At 58.8% G+C, this 18,235-nt stretch overlaps 1 protein-coding gene across 6 annotated transcripts in view; it reads right to left on the bottom strand.

Annotated features, from left to right (window-relative positions):
- Window positions 1–1,468: 1,468 nt before the first annotated feature.
- The window catches only part of DIS3L2 (DIS3 like 3'-5' exoribonuclease 2), a 361,340-nt gene continuing 344,573 nt past the window's right edge, over window positions 1,469–18,235 (bottom strand). For 5 of the 6 annotated variants that reach the window (XM_070774030.1, XM_070774047.1, XM_070774048.1 and 2 more), the window contains 7 exons: window positions 13,765–13,948; window positions 12,962–13,048; window positions 9,655–9,802; window positions 9,195–9,325; window positions 8,921–9,025; window positions 7,166–7,267; window positions 1,469–6,516 (listed from right to left, as the gene is read on the bottom strand). In XM_070774030.1, coding sequence (XP_070630131.1) covers window positions 6,364–6,516; window positions 7,166–7,267; window positions 8,921–9,025; window positions 9,195–9,325; window positions 9,655–9,802; window positions 12,962–13,048; window positions 13,765–13,948 — 910 coding nt within the window. In that variant the 3' untranslated portion in view covers window positions 1,469–6,363. The remainder of the gene's footprint in view (window positions 6,517–7,165; window positions 7,268–8,920; window positions 9,026–9,194; window positions 9,326–9,654; window positions 9,803–12,961; window positions 13,049–13,764; window positions 13,949–18,235) is intronic. The other variant, XM_070774044.1, reaches the window with a different exon arrangement.

The raw sequence follows: 18,235 nt of genomic DNA, 5'->3' as shown, positions 1-18,235 counted from the left end.
GTCTGAGCTCATTCAACATCCACCAATTATTACGGATATTGTCACTTAACCTCTTCAAGTCTTAATGTCTTCATCTGCAAAATGGGGAAAATAACAGTACCTGTGTCACAGGGCCGTTAGCGCGGGCCTGGTGCAGAGGAAGGGGTGAAACCCTAACCTGAGGCAGGACTTGATATTCTGAAGGCACTTTTGTAAGCTGAGTGTCTGAAAGCCAAGTGTGTGCGTGCTCAGCTGCATCTGACTCTGAGATCTCACGGGTTGTAGCCCGCCAGGCTCCTCTGTCCATGGGATTTCCCAGGCAAGAATACTGAAGTGGGTTGCCATTCCCTTCTCCGGGGGATCTTCCTGACCCAGGGATCGAACCCGTCTCTTGCATCTCCTGCATTGGCAGGATTTTTACCACTGTACCACCTGGGAAGTCCATAGAAAGCCACACACAAGTGGCCAAATGTTAAATGAAGCGGCTCATTTCCAGAAAACAAATGTTTTACAATTCCTAATCAAGGTCTGTGTAAACAGTTTCCCTCTGGCCCATTCCTCCTAACCAGGGAGAAACATCCAGGCATTTCTCTTCCACAGAGGAACTTGGCTCAGGTGCCTGGAGTGAGGAGAGGAAAGGGGACCACCCCACCACCAAGGCAGGAGACAGACCAGGACAGCCCACTCCCCAATTCCTAGGGAGGATTCTTTTTTTTGGCTGTGCTGGGTGTTAGATGTGGCATGTGGGAGCTTTAGCTGCCACCTGCAAACTCTTAGTTGCGGCACATGGGATCTAGTTCCCTGACCAGGGATTGAACCCAGGCCCCCTCCATTGGGAGCACAGAGTCAGCCACTGGACCACCATGGAAGGCCCTGGGGAGGACTCTCGATGACCGTGGAGCCCCATCTCAGTACCGAGCTCAGGCTCAGCCTGCCACAGGCTGGGGTGCAGCTGAGGCCTGGGCGGGAGGCTCGGCCAGGCAGTTGGCAGAGGCAGGCTCCCCTCTGGGGGGGTGGTAGGAAATGTAGTGGGAGGCACCTTCCTCCTTCCATTCAATCTGCTTCCACACCCACCCGCCCCCCACTCCATTTAACCCTGGAGTCCATGACTCTGACCCACCAACTCCTCCAGCCAGGGCCCCGAGGCACAGCTCTCCTGTGGAGCCGCCACCCCTGGGCCGGCAGCCTCACCTGAGGGACCGCCCTGGCCTGGGCTCAGACACAGAACAGACAAGGCACCTAGGGGCTCCACTGAGGCAACCGGGACTCGTCACCACCCAGACTGTCACCTGAATCTTTAAATGAAAGACCTTAGGCAGCATTTTAGCCAAGTGGCAATACCAGGTATCCTGTCAGCAAGAATTTTATCTTAGTTACTGGAATAATGGACTGTTTAATACACCCCTTGCTGAGTGTACAAGAAACCTTTTAAACCCATTGTAGGTCCATTTCTGCTAAGGAAAAAGAAACCCAAAAAAGGAAAAAAAAATTGAGTTTTAGCTTTAATTTTTATCCAAGTTATACATTAATGTAGTTTGACATATCATAAAGCTCCACAAGGTTTGTTACAATAAAGCAAAGCAGCAGGTTCCTGTCTCCCCCACTGCCTTTCCCCATCTCCGAGGCAACCAGTTTCCCCTCTGTTGGGTTTTAGTTTTGATATTTACCACTGTTTCTAAATTATATATTTTTCAATTTAAAAATTTATTTATTTATTCTTGGCTGTGCTGGGTCTTCGCTGTTGCCAGCTTTTTCTCTAGTCGTGACAAGCAGGGGCAACTCTCCCGTTGACATGCCTGGGTTTCCCACTGCAGTGGCTTCTCTTGTTGAGGACCGGCTCTAGGGGGAGCGGGCTTCAGCAGTTTCGGCTTCCGTTCTCTATAGCACAGGCTCAGTGGTTCGTGTGCACGGACTTAGTTGTTCCGTGGTTTGTGGGATCTTTCTGGACCAGGGATCAAACTGGCGTCTTCTGCATTGGCAGGCTGACTCTTTACCACCAAGCCACCAGGGAATCCCCATTTTTCAATGTGAAACTACATTTATTGATATTCTGCGGTTGATGGTTGTGTCACAAACCAAAACAGCCTTGAGGAAGAACAACAGTTAATTCGATCACAAACTTGAGACTTGGGCGGGACTTAGAGGGAGTAGCTTGGGTTTACTCTGGGAACCATTAGCCAGGGTGGCTGGACTGGACATGGGGTCAGAACAGGCAGCTTCCAGAAACCGAGGCCCCCTGAAACTGAGTTCCTCGGCCGTGTTTATGACGAACCTCCCCACCCCAGTCCTTTATTCCTTTTCTCGTTCTGTCCCAGTTCCCCTCAGGATTGCAGAGGATCAAAGGAAACGGGAACTGAAACTGAGCTGGACCCTGTGAAGTCTTTCTGGGTACAAAAGCCCCACTGTGTCCCCCATTTCTTGTTTGTAGGAGTAAAGTCTCCTAGGCCTTCCTTGAGTTCCAAAGAACAGGCTCAAGCAGTTACTAACTAGACAGGCGAGGGAATGTGGAAACAGAGGAAGCAGTCAAGCAAGGAAAGTAAGAAGTGCCTAGGGACTTCCCTGGTGGTCCAGTGGTTAACACGCCACACTCTGAATGCAGAGGGCTGGAGTTCGATCCCTAGTCAGGGAAGTAGATCCCGCATGCCTCAACTGATTTTCCCTCATGCCACAACTAAGACTTGGTGCAGCCAAATAAATAAAATTTTAAAAACAGAAAAGTAAGACGAGCTTAAACAACAGTCACAGAACACCTAGTTCCTCCTCAAGGTTATACCTAACAACCTGACACAAATCTCTGAGTTGTTCTGCAGGAATGAAGCCTGCCTGCTACCCGCCCCTGCCCAGGTGGAGGATGGTGACCACATGCTGACTCCAAGCAGTCAGACCCCAGACTGCCTGGAACCAGGAGGTTGATAACTGAGATTCCCAAAACAGCACCTGGACCACCAGCCAATCAGAAGAAGGTCCATGAGCAGATCATGCACCTCAGACCCTCACTCCTGATGTTGCCTTTAAAACCCTCCCCTGAAAGCCATCATGGAGTATGGGTCTTTTGAGTATGAGTTGCCCTTCCTCCTTGTTTGGCACCTGCAAAAAACTTTGCTTCCCCACAAGCAATGTCAGTAGATGGGCTTTGCTGCTCGCTGGTATAAAGAAAGTTGAGTGCTGAAGAATTGACGCTTTTGAACTGTGGCACTGGAGAAGACTCTTGAGTCCTTTGGACTGCAAGGAGATCAAACCAGTCCATCCTAAAGGAAATCAGTCTTGAATATCCATTGGAAGGAATGATGCTGAAGCTGAAGTTCCAATACTTTGGCCACCTGATGTGAAGAACTGACTCATTTGAAAAGACCCTGATGCTGGGAAACATTGAAAGCAGGAGAAGGGGACGACAGAGGATGAGATGGTTGGATGACACCACCGACTTGATGGACGTGAGTTTGAGTAAGCTCCGGGAGTTGGTGATGGACAGGGAGGCCTGGCATGCTGCAGTCCATGGGGTCGGAGAGTCAGACATGACTGAGCGGCTGAACTGAACTAACTGAACTGGGAGAGGGGAGCTAAGTTCCCTTTGGTAACATCCTGAGGCTTTAAGAATATTCCTATCTTGATTGCGAAGAAAAAAAACCTAATGTGAAGCAGCTTCGGGGGAAGGGAATTGACGGGAAGGCTCCTGGTGGTGGGTGAACCACCAGAAGGCAGAGAAGCCCCCCACGTGGCAGCCCTCCAGGTCTCCTGGGGCGGAAACCTGGTGCCTCCGTGGCTCTCGGTCTCCCTTCTCTGAGCCGCTTCCCTACCTCCTGGGGCCCACTGCTTCCTTCACAGTGACTTTCTGGAAACCCAGGCTTCTGTATCTTGCAGCATACCATCCTGGGGAGAGACTGACCCCTTCCCCCAATTCTAGTTAGGAGACCCCCAGAATGGGCCAGGTGTCCACTCCATTGGAGTCCCATCAGAGATGTCATGGTACAGAATGGTGCCTCCTAGTAACCTGAGAAGGTGGGAGGAATGGGCTAGAAGCTGGGGAGCAGGTCCCACAAAGACATGAGTCCACTGGGGAGACAGCCCCAGAGGCCCCCTTCACTGACCAAGCCCACTCCGGCCTTAAGGGGTGCCCACAAGTGGCCCCAGGCAGCTCCTGGGCATCTCAGCCACACATGCCCCCTCCTCAGCGCTGGTTTTCCTCGCCCGCCGTCCACACCACACTCACCACCTGCCACTCTAGAAACAACTTCCCCTCCCAACCCCACGCTCCCCAAGGACATGAGCACAGGGAGGCTCTCAACGGTTGTTGACAAACGAGTGAAGGACAAAGGTCACATCACGTCACAGCCCCGATGAGATCCTCCCCTGACTCTGACGGCCTTTAGCATAGAGTCAAGCTCTCGGGCTGGTGAAGGTGGCCCGTGGGGACCTACCTGTTCCTACCTCACCAGCGTCTCCTTGCCCGTCCTCTGGGCACCCTCTGACCCTGGTGACCCCTGCCCTTCATGGCTCATGTCAGAAAGTTTGGAGTCTCAGCTCCTTCACACACGCAGGCCAGGGGCCGGCGCTTTCTTTCTCTGAGCGCCACCCCTTCTTGGCTAGAAACACACACCTCAGCCTCTGAACCTCACTAGAACCTTGTCCTGCGGTGACATCCTTTGCATCTACACGTCCCTGCCCGCAGTGCCCTGAGGTGGGTCCCTGAGGAGACATGCAGGTGCTCTGGGGCAGCTGAAGGAATGACAGGCTTCCTTTTAGACAGTTTTTTTTTTTGCTGTCTTGGGTCTTCACTGCTGCGAGGGCTTTCTCTAGTTGCTGCGAGCAGGGCTACTCTGTGTTGGGAGCACCGTCCCCAGAGTGCACGGGCTTCAGGAGCTGCAGCATGTGGGCTTAGGAGTTGTGGCTGGCGGGCCTAGCTGCTCTGTGGCATGTGGGATCTTCTTGGACCAGGAATCTGTACCTATCCACTGTACCACCAGGAAGTCTCTTTGACAAGCTTTGTGTCTCGTCACCGCCTTTATCTACAGCCCCCTAACCCCAAGTGAGGGGCCACAATGGCCGTCTCTCTCCTGAGCCTGGGGGTGTGTCCCCAGCGCACGGCACTCGGGTGGTGTCCACGACACCTGCCATCTGAGCAGATGTGGATGAAGGACACGGCTGCAGTCAGGCGGTAAGAGCACTGGGCCACTTGCTCTGGACCTTCAGGCCAGGGGTGTGGGGCGGGCAGGTGCCGAATTCTGGGCCTGGCTGGAGACCTGCCCCCTTTCTGGGTGCGGCTCCCCTTCTGTAAATGGGAGGAGGTGCTAGGGTTGCTACGGGTCCCTCAGCTCTGGGCCCATCAGGGCGAGGCCAGTCTCTGCCTCCCCGGCAAGTCCAGGCAGCAAACACCTTGCCTGCTGACCAAGCTGGCTACGCTTCACCGGGGTCCGGGGCTCTGGGGCCGTGAGGAAGGGTGTCCAGCCTGGGGCCATGCTGCCCTGGACCCACCCAGCACGCTGACCCAGCTCTGCCCTGAGGGTGTCCCTCTGAGGAGGCTCTCCTCTGCCCTCGGGTCCCAGGCTCTGTGGGTGGCCCTCGGGGACACCTGGAGGAGAGGGGGCTGATCCCCCCGGGCAGGGTGTGGGGGGCAGGTGGAGATGTCTCACGCTCGGGCTCTCAGTCAGGCTGCCCGGGCTGCAGAAACCCCTTCACCCATCACCAAACCACCAGACCTCACCTATTTCCCTTCCAGAGCCCCGGCCTTGGCAGTGGGGGTGTCACAGGATCCCGGCCCCTCTCTGAGGCCATGGGGTGCAGGAAGTGGGGGGTGGGGATGGACACAGGGAGATGGGTGCGCTTGCTGTCTGGCATTCTAATTCCATTTCTAATCAGCCAGACTGAGGCCCTGGTGTCCATCTGCCATGCGGCCAGCTCCGTGAATCTTCCTGGACCTGATGGGAGATTCCTGAGGGCGGCCGCCCTGGCTGAGCTGTGAGGGGTGGAGCCAGGCCAGGCCCCACGTCCTGGGTCTAAGGGGCACCCAGCTGCCCCACACACCAGACAGCACTTCACACTTGATTTTATTCCACGACACTGATTTGCTGAAAACCCCCGGTTTCCTGGGCAGGGGCGGGCAGTGGGTAACCGGGCAGAAGGGGGGCTGGCCTCCGGGAGGACCGGGTCTAGCTCTGGGAGGCTGAGCACCTCAGCCTTCCGTCCGGCCAGCCCCACCCTCTACCCACTCCAGCTTAAAAACTGCACTGCAGAAATAGAACAGGATGAAAAAATAAAAACAAAACCCTGAGTTGTTAAAAACCAAATTAAAAAAAAAATCCCTGTTGGTGTCAAAAGGTCCTATTCCTAAAAACCAGCAGGGGCGGAGGGGCAGGGGTGGAGAGGGGTGTGGCCAGGCTGGTGGCTTCAGTCTTGCTCCTCCTTGTGGTTACCACACCCCAGCTGGTCCTGCGGGTCTAGGAGGCCCTCGGTGCCCGGTCTCTTCAGGACAGCACTGTACTTGAGGGCGGTGGCCTCTGCCTGCAGCACCACCTCCACCAGGTTGAAGATGGTGATGACCTGAGGGTGAGAAGGGCCCGGCAGGGTGACTGGGGAGGGCCCGGCCAGGAGCACAGCAGGGGCTGGGGCTGGGGCTTCAGGCAAAGCCCAGCTCTGCCAGTCCACCCGGCTGGGCCCCAGGGGCCCTGGCCCTGCCTGTCTCGGCCTCCACGGGCCCGTCAGTAAGCCGTGCTTGTTCAAGGACTGAGGAGGCCGTGGGGTCCTGGTGAGAAGGGAAGGAGCCCGATGCTGCTGTGTGCGACGCCTAGTGGAGGCTGCGCAGTGCCAGGGAGAAAACTTCACCATCTGGGTCTGGCCTCTGAGGCCCGCTGTAGGTGAAATCTGTCCTCCTGGGTAGGAGGTCTACACAGCGTTCATCAGAGTCTCGAAAGGACCCCAAAGCTGAGGACCCCCTGCTTTAGAGGGGCAGGCGGAGGCCCGGCCTCTCCCCAGAGTGGCGATCCCAGGAGGCCGGGCCCACAGGGTGGGGAAGGGGGGAACCTGAGTTCCCACCCAGGGTTGAGGGGAGCTGGGTGCAGGGTGGGGGCAGGGGGACCTAGGAGGGGAGCCCTGAAGAGGATACCCCATGAGGCAGGAGGGGGCTCGCCAAAGAGCTGGGCAGACGGGGATGCGGCGCAGATCTGGGAAGGCAGCCCCACCCTCGCCTCACCTGCTGTACTGGCTCCTGTTCCAAGTCCTCGGGCTCCCAGACTAGTGTCAGCTCCGGCTTCTTGCCCACCTTCTGGAAATGGTGGGACCGCAGGGGCAGCATCTGTGTGCGGGGGGGGCAGGGGCGGTGCACAAGCCTGTGCCTCAGGACTCAGGCTCCAGGCACCACCTCTTAACCTCTGACCCTGCAAGGTCTCCTCTCCCCCCAGTGCTTGGAAGCAGTCCCCGCCTTGGCCCACCTCTGACTGACCCATGATGGAGCTCTCCGCCCTGCCGCCCGGCTCTGGGCTGCTTGACCTTTGATGGGGGAGGACCCCCCAACCTTCGCCTCTTGCCTCTGGTGCACTTCCGGGAGGCCACCTTCGCCAAGGGGCAGGGGCGGGGAGGGGCTGGGGGCTCCGTGTATTGCTGGGGCAGGTGGCAGCCCTGTCCACCTCATCAGGGACTGTTCATGCAAGTGGAGGTGGACCGGGCACCTGGGGCTGGAGGGCCGCCACCCCTCCCAGCCTGGGTCTGTTAGCACAGACAGAGGAGGGGCTGGGCTGTGAGCAGAGACAACCGAGACCTGAATCCCATTGTGTCGATGAACTTCAGGACAAGAGCCCAGTGTTTTTCCTGGCTGCATCGTGCAGCTTGTGGGACCTTCGTTCCCTGACTGGGGATCGAACCCTTGCCTTCAGTAATGAAAGTGCAGAGCCTTAACCACTGGACAGCCAGGGGAATTCCCAACAGGAGCCCGACTTGATTCCTGCTGGACTCCATGTTGTCTCCCTGCTTTAGTCCATTCTATTTATACTGTGTTTATTCCACACTCCATGCTGGGCTCTGCACTCCCCAAAGTGCTCTGGGTGTCAGGAAATCACAGCCGGGGTCAGAGGTCTGCTAGAACAGGTTCCTCAGGTGGCCTTGGACCGGCACCAACTACCCTCAGAAAGAATCTCAAACAGAGTGCCCCCAGAGCGGGACAGAGACAAAGGCTGGCCTCTTCCTTCTTTTCAGGAGACACAGCTTCCAGCGTGGCCTCGGGCCATTCTCTCTGATCTTTCCTTTTCTCATGTTCCTTAAAAAAAAATGTCTCCTAAACCTGCCTTCCCTGCAGCCTACACTGGTTTGGGACGGACCTGGTCTCTGGTTGCTCGAGTCCTTGGGAAAGAGGCCCAAGGCCGACCTTTGACCTGGACCCCTGGCCCCAGGCAGGACCCCTGGGTGTCTCAGTAGGCCCATTCGGTGGACTTGGTGCTGCCACAGCTAAGTGAGGTCCGTGTCACCACCTCATGTGGACAGGGATGGGGGCTCGGCCTAGGCTCCCATCCTGCCTGCTCCTGAGTCTAATAAGGGCTGTCCCTGGGCCGAGACCACAGCAGATGCTGGGAAAACGAAGTAGACCCGCAGCGGGAACAGGGACAGGCAGGTAGGAAGGAAGTGTGCTGAGTGGACACAGCTTGGTGCTCCCTCTGCCCTCCCATCCTGACTCCCCTGGGGCCCAGAGCATTCTGATTCAGCCCACAGCATCCTGACTCCTCCCTGGGGCCCAGAACATCCTCAATCAGCCCAGAGCATCCCGACCCCTCTGGGGCCCAGAGCATCCTCAATCAGCCCAGAGCATCCCGACTCCTCCCTGGGGCCCAGAGCATCCTCAATCAGCCCAGAGCATCCCGACCCCTCTGGGGCCCAGAGCATCCTCAATCAGCCCAGAGCATCCCGACTCCTCCCTGGGGCCCAGAGCATCCCGACTCCCCAGGAGCCCGGCACTCACGTTACAGTAGACGCGCTTCTGCACCCCATAGCGCAGCACCAGCACGTCGAAGGCTTGGTTCAGGACGCCCATCACCATGGCTTCTGACTCCAGGGGGCCACTCTCCTGCGGGGGCAGGGCTCCAGCCAGGGCTTGGCCAAGGAATGCGGCGTTTCCCCGGGGTCCACCCCAGCTGCTAAAGGGCCCAGACTCCCAGGGGGACTCCTTGTGTAGGCGCCAGGCGGGGTGGTAGGGCGCAGGGAGGGAAAGGGGCGGGGACAGCTGGTGGCCTCACCCTGACCAGAATGGCGAAGAAGAGGCCGGTGCTGAGCTCCTGCACGCGCTTGGACGCCATGCGGCGGTCATTGCAGTGGTCGGCCTGCTTCTGCAGGGAGTCGGGCTCCACGTCTGGAAGCTCCCGGTAGCCTGGACAGAGCATGGTCTGGGGTTGATGGGAGGGCGCCCTCTGTGCACCAGTCAAGGTGCGGGGAGCAGCGGCACAGTGCCACTGGCCCAGGCGGAGTGAGGCCTGCCTGTGCTGGGCTCAGGAGGGCCAAGAACGGGGTGTGGCCACGGTCAGGGCCCTGGGACCCCGAGCATGTGCTCATAGGGAGAGGTTCTGGGCACAGGCTGCCCTGCGGCTCAGGGTGCCCACCCCACCCAGCAAGGCCTCCCCAGGGATGGCATGTGGTCTCTAGCCGCCAGGCACCCACTCTGGGCATGGCTGGCATCGCCCCCCCGGGTTGCCCCCTTACCCAGCGCACTGGCCAGAAGGCGGTGAACCAGGACATCCGCGAAACGGCGGATCGGGGAGGTGAAGTGCGTGTAGAGCGGCACATTGAGGGCGTAGTGGCGGAACTGGGCTGGGTCCCGCAGAGCTCCTGAGCAGAAGTACACAGCCATCTGGGGGGTGGGGGGAGAAACGGGGGGGAACCTCAGGGCTGGGCCGGACCAGGTTGGCGCCCGGTATACTCTGCAAGCCTGGGAGACTCACCAGGAGGGGCGCTGGGGGCATGGGCCCACCTGCCAGGCTGTGGACAGCTGAACAAAGCTGGGGAGGCCTGCAGAGACCAGGGACTGTTCCATGTGAGGCAGGGGGGTGGGGGTGGGGGTGGAGTGGTGGTGGTTATCCTTGGGGTTGCCATGGGGCTGACTGGAGTCATGGGGGCCCTCACCCCTTTCCTGCTGAGGCCCAGTGTGGGGCTTACCTAGACCCCTCTGCTGGGGATTGGAAGTGGAGTCACTGGGGTGGGGGGTGGCGGGGGAAGGATGTGTGCTTCTTGCTGCTGCTGTTGCTAAGTCACTTCAGTCGTGTTGGACTCTGTGTGACCCCATAGACGACAGCCCACCAGGCTCCCCCATCCCTGGGATTCTCCAGGAAAGAACACTGGAGTGGGTTGCCATTTCCTTCTCCAATGCATGAAAGTGAAAAGTGAAAGTGAAGTCGCTCAGTCCTGTCCGACTCTTAGTGACCCCATGGACTGCAGCCCACCAGGCTCCTCCGTCCATGGGATTTTCCAGGCAAGAGTACTGGAGTGGGGTGCCATTGCCTTCTCCAGTGCTTCTTGCTAGGAACCCTTAAGATGTTGAAAGGCCTCCTCTCTCAGAGTCCTGGGGGAGCAGCTGTGCAAGCCCTCGGGGAGGTGGGGAGAAGGGCAGGGGGACCACGGGCTGAAGTCAGAGGACTTCAGGGAGGAGCTGGACCCATCCTCGTGCACAGGAGCTCACTGCTGGGTTTTAGGGGCTGTTACTGCCAGGACCCAGAAGGAAGGAACAGTTCTGGTTGCCTCTCCCTAGGACGGGGCTGGGGGTGGCTATGCGGGAAACCATGGCCATGCCGGGCCAGGGGCCAGAAGTGTCCTTCATCAGGACACAAGCCCGATGGCCCCATGTGGCCAGAGTGCAAAGTAGGAGAGAAGGTCCAGGATGCCCCTACCCAGAGCAAAACACGTGCCTGGCTTGTCCTCTCTGGCCCTGGCCCTGACTCCTGGGTCATGACTCACCAACCTCCAGCCCTCTGGCCCTGACTCCTGACCTGCTGACGGCCACGCCTGCACCCTGGCACCCCTGTGCCCCCAAGGCTTGACCTTTCGTTAGCCAAGGGAGGCAGCAGTTGGTCAGCCTCCCAACCTTGGCCCTTCTTGTCTCTAACAACCTGTCTTGAGACCAAGACCCTGAGTGCTGAGGTCAGAAGGGCCTCCTGTAGGGCAGGAGTTAGGCCTGAGGCTCAGGGGGAGACACTGAGTGTTGGTGGGGAAACAGCAAACAGCCCGGCTCCCATGGTGCAGCTGTGCTGATAGCCTGGGCCACGGTCCCTGGAGGGTACCCATGATGCTCGGGAGCCAGTGACCAGGCTTCTCGGCCAGGAACTCAGTCACACCCACGTGTGTTCACTCGCTCCCTCCCTTGCCTCACACTCACACCCTCACACTCTCTCATACCCTCCTGTGTGTTGGGACAAACGCACAGCCAGCTCCACTTACTCTGTGATCGAAGGTCCTGGAAGCCAGGACGCAGCTGGAGCAGACCTGCTCTGCTGCCCAGCTCTGCTTCCCTTCTGGTCCCCCTGGGCCCTGGTTACGTCTGGGGTGAGTCAACGAGGGAGGTGGGAGCCGCCTCCCCCGAGAGCCACGTTTGGCCTTTGTCATCAGCAGTGGCCCAGGTCCCCAGATGAGCTGGGTGAGGAGGACGGAGGGCCCTGGCCCCCTTCCTGGGCAGTGGGGGTGTCTCTGGGCAGGGTGAGATGGATGAGGACCCAGAAATGGGGCAGAGACAGAGGACCAGGCACCCTGGTCTCTCTGGTCCCTCCCTGAGATCAGATCCCAGGCCGAGGCTGGTCTCTGAGGTCACTGCAGGCGAGGCCAGGGTGAGTCTGGTCTTTGTCAGGCTCTGGGTGACTGAGGACGGGACCCCTTCCCTTGGAGCTTCAGGGCTGGGTTCACCTTGAGGGTGAGTGGCTTCCAGAGGCTGGTGGAGGAAATGGGGTCCCCACTGGCCTCGTTTGTGGTGTCAAGCCCAGTGGCCAGAGATGCACGCCCTCCCTCTCCATTGGTGGTGGGGGGTGCTTTATGGTGCCCGGTGTGGGGCAGACATTTGTGAGTGGGGGCAGGGTTATGGCTGCTGCTGCTGCTAAGTCGCTTCAGTCGTGTCTGACTCTGTGCGACCCCATAGACGGAAGCCAGGGGGTAGGGGTCCTTCTCCGACCAGACCCAAATGGATCTGATGGTCCCATTCCTGGCAGCGCCAGAGGCCTCAGAAGTCAACTGTGAGCTGCTGAGGTTCTTGTGGACAGACTGGATCTGCCCAGTGACGGAGCCTCTGGACAGCACCCCTAGGCTGCCCTGGGCCCACCACTGCTCCTGTTCACACTGGCAGCACTTGCTGACCAGACAGGGCACTGGGGGCCAGGGGGTAGGGGTCCTTCCCAAAATGCTTGGCCCCCCAGGGCCTCCAAGCTCAGTCTTGGAGGGCTGAAACTGGTGGCCAGAAGCCAGCCCACTGTCTACCTCCTGGGTGGCCAGCCTGTCTTCCAGCTGCAGACAGAGCCCCATGCCTGATTCCTTCTCTCATGGTCATCTGGGACAAGGAGACTTCTCTGGCTGGGGTCCCCAAGCCACAGTGGGGGCTGAGGACTCAGGGAGACCAACACACTTTCCTGCCCCAGGTCCCCATCTGCCCATGAGTTGCTGACTAGGCCGCATTTGAGCCCAAGCTGGTCTGATCTGTGGGGACCAGGCCCTGGAGTCTTGGGGGGGGGATGCCTGGGCTGGCTCCCCTCCTGCTGTCAGGAAACAGAGCCCCAGGGGCTGTGCAGGGGGAGAAGTAAGGCTCAATTGGCTCCTCTGAGGCCCAGACAAGGGGCCCTTGAGCAGGACAGGTTGGCAAGTCGGAGCCAGGGGTGGTAGGGAGCCCAGGGGCCACCTGTTCTGGATGCTTCCCAGGGGGCATCCTCCCCACATCGCCCCTCTCCCCACACCTCCCCTCAGGTTCTCCAAGCCCGGAGAGGTCCTGTGTGCTCCCGGGGCGGGAGGCGGGGTGGATGGAGGACCGGCCCTGCCTTACCTGCATGGGCCGGGAGCACATGTTGGTGAGCACCTCCTTCCGGGCCAGGGAGTACTTGTCATCTCCGAACATTTCGGTCAGACTTTTCTAGAAGAACCACGTGAAACGCAGTCAGGCCTGGGGAGAGAGGCTCGGAGGCCCTGTCCCCTGCTGATCACCTGAGACCTGGCTCTGGGAGGAAAGACCAGCCGAGGGCCCCAGCCCTGCTCAGATGGCCACGGGTGGCCTGCAGGGGTTTGTTGGTGGGGTGGGGGACGGCCAGCAGCCCCCAGCCTGTGTCCCAGGCTGGGCCTGCCTTGAGGGTCCTGGCTCGAGGGAAGTCTTTCCACATCTGGCTGGCTGGCCTGGACAGACTGGCTTCCTGTCTGACCTCGGGCACCCCAGGCCCAGAGCAGATGGGGCCGGTCCCCCTGCTGTGGAATCAGGGCAGAGGCCATGGATTCCTGAGTCATGTGATGCTCAGTTCTTGGGGGGTGGGTATCTGAAAGCCCCCCATGAAAAACAGCCTCTGGTTTCCACCAATCCTGGTGCCCTGAGAGAGCCTGAGCTCAGCCCATTCCTGCCCACAGGACCCCTGCCCACAGCTAGGCCTGAGGGCACCCCCTCAGTCTCCTGGGCTCCCCGCCAGGCCCTGCAAGATGAAGGCCTTGTCCCCAGGGCCTTTTGTCTCCCTTGCAGGGGAGACCGGGCTGAAGGGCAAGGGACCCTGGTGGGATGCAGTTGGCTGCTGAACCCTGGCTTCCTGGCCTGCCTCCTGCTTTCCCCAGCAGGGCCTCCCCAGCCCCCATGTTCCCAGCACTCACGTTGAGGGCGCCTGCAGAGCTGAAGTCCATGGGCAGCCCCATCTGGTCACAGAATTCCACCAGGTCATTGAGCATCTTGGTCTGGGGTGGGGGGTGCCGCCGCAGCAGGGCTTGCTCAGGGAAGGCGCGGTGGATCTTGTGGGCCACGGCCATGTTGGCCAAAAGCATGAACTCCTCCACGAGCCTGCAGCGGGGGGTGGGGTGGGAACGTGGGGGGGTCATTCTTTCTCGCTTCTCGGTTGGCTGGCTCTCTTGTATCCTTGTTTTGGCTTAAAGATGCCCTCCTGGCATCCAATATACTTTTATAAACTTATTTTTAATTGGAGAATAATTGCTTTACAATAGTGGTGTTGGTTTCTGCTGTACAACAACATGAACCAGCTGTGAGTATACATATAACCCCCCTCCCTCGTGAGCCTCCCTGCCCCCCTTCCCACCTCCCACCTTATCTCTCTAGATCATCCCGGAGCACGCATCCCAGCTTGTTTCCTGCAAGCTGCTTTCTCCCTCATCCCTCTGCTCATGCCTCTCACTGCACTAACCAGTCTGTACTCCTCTCTGCTGATGGGTCAGCTCGTGTGCTGCGTCTCCCACCAGATAGGGGTCCGGGGAGGGTGCCTGTCTTATTCCCGGCTGCAGCCCCAGTGCTTGGGACCTCACCCGACCCAGAGAAGGTGATTAGTAAAGATCTCTGATGAATGACAAAGTCTCCCAGAACACTGGGGGCATCTCCTGTGCCTGGGCGGGCCAGGAGAACCCAGGGGGCTCTGCGGGGCTGTGCAGAGGCAGGTGTGCAGACCCAGGGCTCCCTGTTCCCAGGAGCGCTTGGCTCTTTTTCCTCCCTGGAAAGATGAGGGTTTCTGAGGATGAACAAGAGAGTTACAGGTGGCAGAGGAAACTCAGGCATTTGGGGATAAGGCAAACGTAGTGTGTGTGCGTGCGTGCTAAGTTGCTTCAGTCGTGTCTGACTCTTTGCGACGCTATGGACTGTAGCCCACCAGCCTCTTGTGTTCGTGGGATTCTCCAGGCAAGAATACTGGAGTGGGTTGCCATACCCTTCTCCAGGGGATCTTCCCAACCCAGGGATTGAACCCATATCTCTTATGTCTCCTGCACTGACAGGCAGGTTCTTTACCACTAGTGCCGCCTGGGAAGCCCAAACACACTGTATGGGAGAGCCTGCCCCCGGGCCACCACCACAGGGGAGACTCGCAGGCCCTTGCCCAGCCTAGGGGAGATCCTCCTCAGTGCAGCCCACACTGGGCTGCACGTCAAGCCCGTGCTGCTCCCATGGGGGCGGGAGAGGTCGGGGAGGAGCCCCGGGAGGCTGGGCGGCAGTTGGGGGATACGCGTCCCCTTCCTGGAGGTGCAGGCAGTGCTTGGGGTGAGCCCCATCCCCTCCCCAAGCTCTTAAGTCACAGCCGGTGAGGGGGGAAGAGAGTGTGAGCAGGCAGAGCCCCGCCTTCCTGATGGGTCTCCCTGCTGAGGACTGGCTCTGGTCTAACAAACTGTCCCCCACAGCATGTCCGCCCCTCAACAAAGGCCTCCCTCTGAGAAAGAGTGGTGGGATGCCCCAGGCCAGACACCACCGGCGCCAGGCCTGGACCTTGGGAGGAGGTCCACCCACGCCTGCACTGCCAGCTCCTCCTCTCTGGGTACCCTGCTGGGCCGCCTCCAGCCCACCGCCCACCGTAGGACAGAGGTTGGGCAAAGGAGACCACAGGTCTGGTCTCAGAGGCCCTTCTGCCATCTAGGAGGCCTGTGTGTGGAATAAGGAGCTTCTCCTTTCCCTACGGGGTTGCAGCAATAGTCTTTCAAGCGGCCATCCGACCTCCCTATCATCTGTCCTGATCACATCATTTCCTGCTGAAAACCCTTGAGTTCACACATGGGAACCTGACCATCAAGTCTTGAGAGGTGAGGCCTGCATCCTGGCTCCAGCACGTCCTTGCTGTAGAACCCCGAACAAGGCACTGACCGTGTCTGATCCATTTCCTTCAGGGATAATAATAGTACTTATTTCACAGAATGGTTGTGAAACAACAGGAGGAAAATGTGCCTGGTGTGACATCAGCATCAAAGACATGGCAGGTGCTGGGAATTCCCTGGAGGTCCTGTGGCTAGGACCATGCTTCCACTGCCAAGGGCATGGCTCAAGCACTGGTCATTGGGGAACTAAGATCCTGCAGTTGGTGCAGCAAGGCCAAGCCAAAAAAAACGAAAAAAACACAAGAGGTGCTTCCCTCTTTCTACCTTCCATGCTAAATGGCCTGGGGTCTCCTCGTGGGGTCCTGTGATTTCCATCCCTGCCATCTGACACCCCCTTTGACCTCTCCACGCTTCTATGAAGGCCATCTCCATCACTCCTGGGCACTTACTGCACGACTAGCCACTTTGACGAGGGTCAGCCTGTCTAGGGGGCTTCCCTTGTGGCTCAGCTGGTAAAGAATCTGCCTGCAATGTGGGAGACCTGGGTTAGGAAGATTCCTTGGAGAAGGGAATGGCAACCCACTGCAGTATTCTGGCCTGGAGAATTCCATGGACTGTATAGTCCATGAGGGCACAAAGAATTGAACATGACTGAGCCTGTCTAGGGCCACCTATGTCACAGTCTAGCACCATATGACACCTCACATTGGTTTTCATGTTTAGCTCTGGTCACCGGAAGAGGAGTCTCAAGTCCTGCTAGATATGTCTTATCTGCTTTCTGGTGGCTGAGATGGTAAAGAATCTGCCCGCAATGCAGGAGACACGGGTTCGATCCCTGGGTCTGGAAGATCCCCTGGAGAAGGGCACGGCAACCCACTCCAGTATTTTTGCCTAGAGAATCCCATGGACAGAGGAGCCTGGCGGGCTACAGTCCATGGGGTTGCAAAGTCAGACACCACTGAGTCACTAACACTTTTCTCCCCACACTGCTGTTGGTCAGACCCTGCGGAGCATTATCACCTAAATGTTTCAGACACAGTTCATTCATCTATCCATTGCCCGCTCAGCACATACAATTGTGTGCCAGGTGGATCCATACATGTCTCCTCATGCAGTCCAAGTGTCGCTGTGGCTGGGGGTAGGTGGGGATAGGGTGGGCACCCCGCCTGCTCCTCGGAGCCCCGTGTCTCCATCCTGCACCTTGGGGCTGATCTGGGATGCATTTCACGGCGCGGCCAGCAGGGGACAGCATGGCCCCATGACAGGGCTGTGTGAGCTCAGCCCAGGACCGGCACGCGGCAGGGCAGGGCTGGGGGTTCCAGCCTGAGCTCCCACCCACAAGGCCTTGGGTCAAAGGAACTGAATGTGCAGGGACCCCCCAGTCAGGGGCTGTGCTCGTGCCCCTATTTCCTGAAGGGCCCCTCCCCCAGCCCCATCTTAAGGAGGAGACCCCAAAGGGAAGGGACAGGAGGGTGGGGGTGAAGCCCGGAGCCCCAGCAGCAACAACAGCCCTTAGGCCCCGCTTCTCCAGTCACCCCATTACTTGTCTGCCCTGGGCCCTGGTACTGTCCCATGCGTCAGCTGGGGTGGTAAGAGAAAGACAAGTGTGCTGCTGTTTACCTTGAGAAGAGAGTCCGGGGACGCCTTGGTCACGGGGGCTGACCTTGGATGAGACCCTTGGTGCCTCGGGGGGCTCCCACCCCTGGGTATCTCCGTGCTTCCCTCAGGACAGGGGCCAGGGGTTAAGAGGCAGCCTGTGGAACTCGTTCCAACATGGTTCAGAGAGGCAGAGCATTCCTGCCAGAGAAAACATCAATGTCCCCTGGGAGGGATGGGACACAGACCCCTAGTGTCTAGGACAGCTTCAAGGGCCACTTCCCCACAACCTGTCCTTATCACTGCAGGTGGGAGGCGGGGGAGAGAGGAAATGCAAGTGTGTGGACATGAGAAAGTAGAGCGGGGGCCTGGATCCCGAGCCAGTAGAGCCCTGGGGGAGCTGGAGGGTGCAGCACAGATGGTGGGGGTCCCCTGTGCAGTCGGGGAACAGGAGGCCAAGGGGAAGGCCAGCGGTCAGCAGTCAGATTCTAGTGAGTTCAGATTCACAGTCAGCAATGGGGCTGGGCACCCGGAATGGGAGGCGGCTGGCCAGTCCTGGGGGCTCTCATCTGGGCCAGCGAAGGGGCCCCTCTCTCAGGGCTTCTCTGGGCCCCTCGTGGGTCAGTTCCTGGACAGGCCTGCAGGGGGCGGCCAGCATCTTCCTCCCACAGGACCCAGGATGTGGCAGGAGCCGCTTAGAACCCACGAACTTCTGGGCAGGAGACAGTCTTGCTTTGTAAATTGCAGCCCTGCGAATCGAGGCCCAGGGATCTCTGGGCTCCCAGTCAATGTGTGTTTCCTTGTCCAAGGCCAGGTCTGGGCTGAGGGCTTTGCTCGGGCAGGAACAGGCTATTAGAAGAAGCTCCCGCCGCTGACCTGTCACCCTTGACCCTGATCTCCTCCCACCTTTGAGAGGCAGAGCTACAGGCCCAGGCCAGTAGCCAGA

The sequence above is a fragment of the Bos indicus genome, chromosome 2, assembly GCF_029378745.1.
Source record: "Bos indicus isolate NIAB-ARS_2022 breed Sahiwal x Tharparkar chromosome 2, NIAB-ARS_B.indTharparkar_mat_pri_1.0, whole genome shotgun sequence".
Classification (NCBI taxonomy): Eukaryota; Metazoa; Chordata; class Mammalia; order Artiodactyla; family Bovidae; genus Bos; species Bos indicus.
The sequence above is the reverse complement of the archived record's forward strand: the minus strand, read 5'-3'. Positions and strand labels throughout refer to the sequence as shown.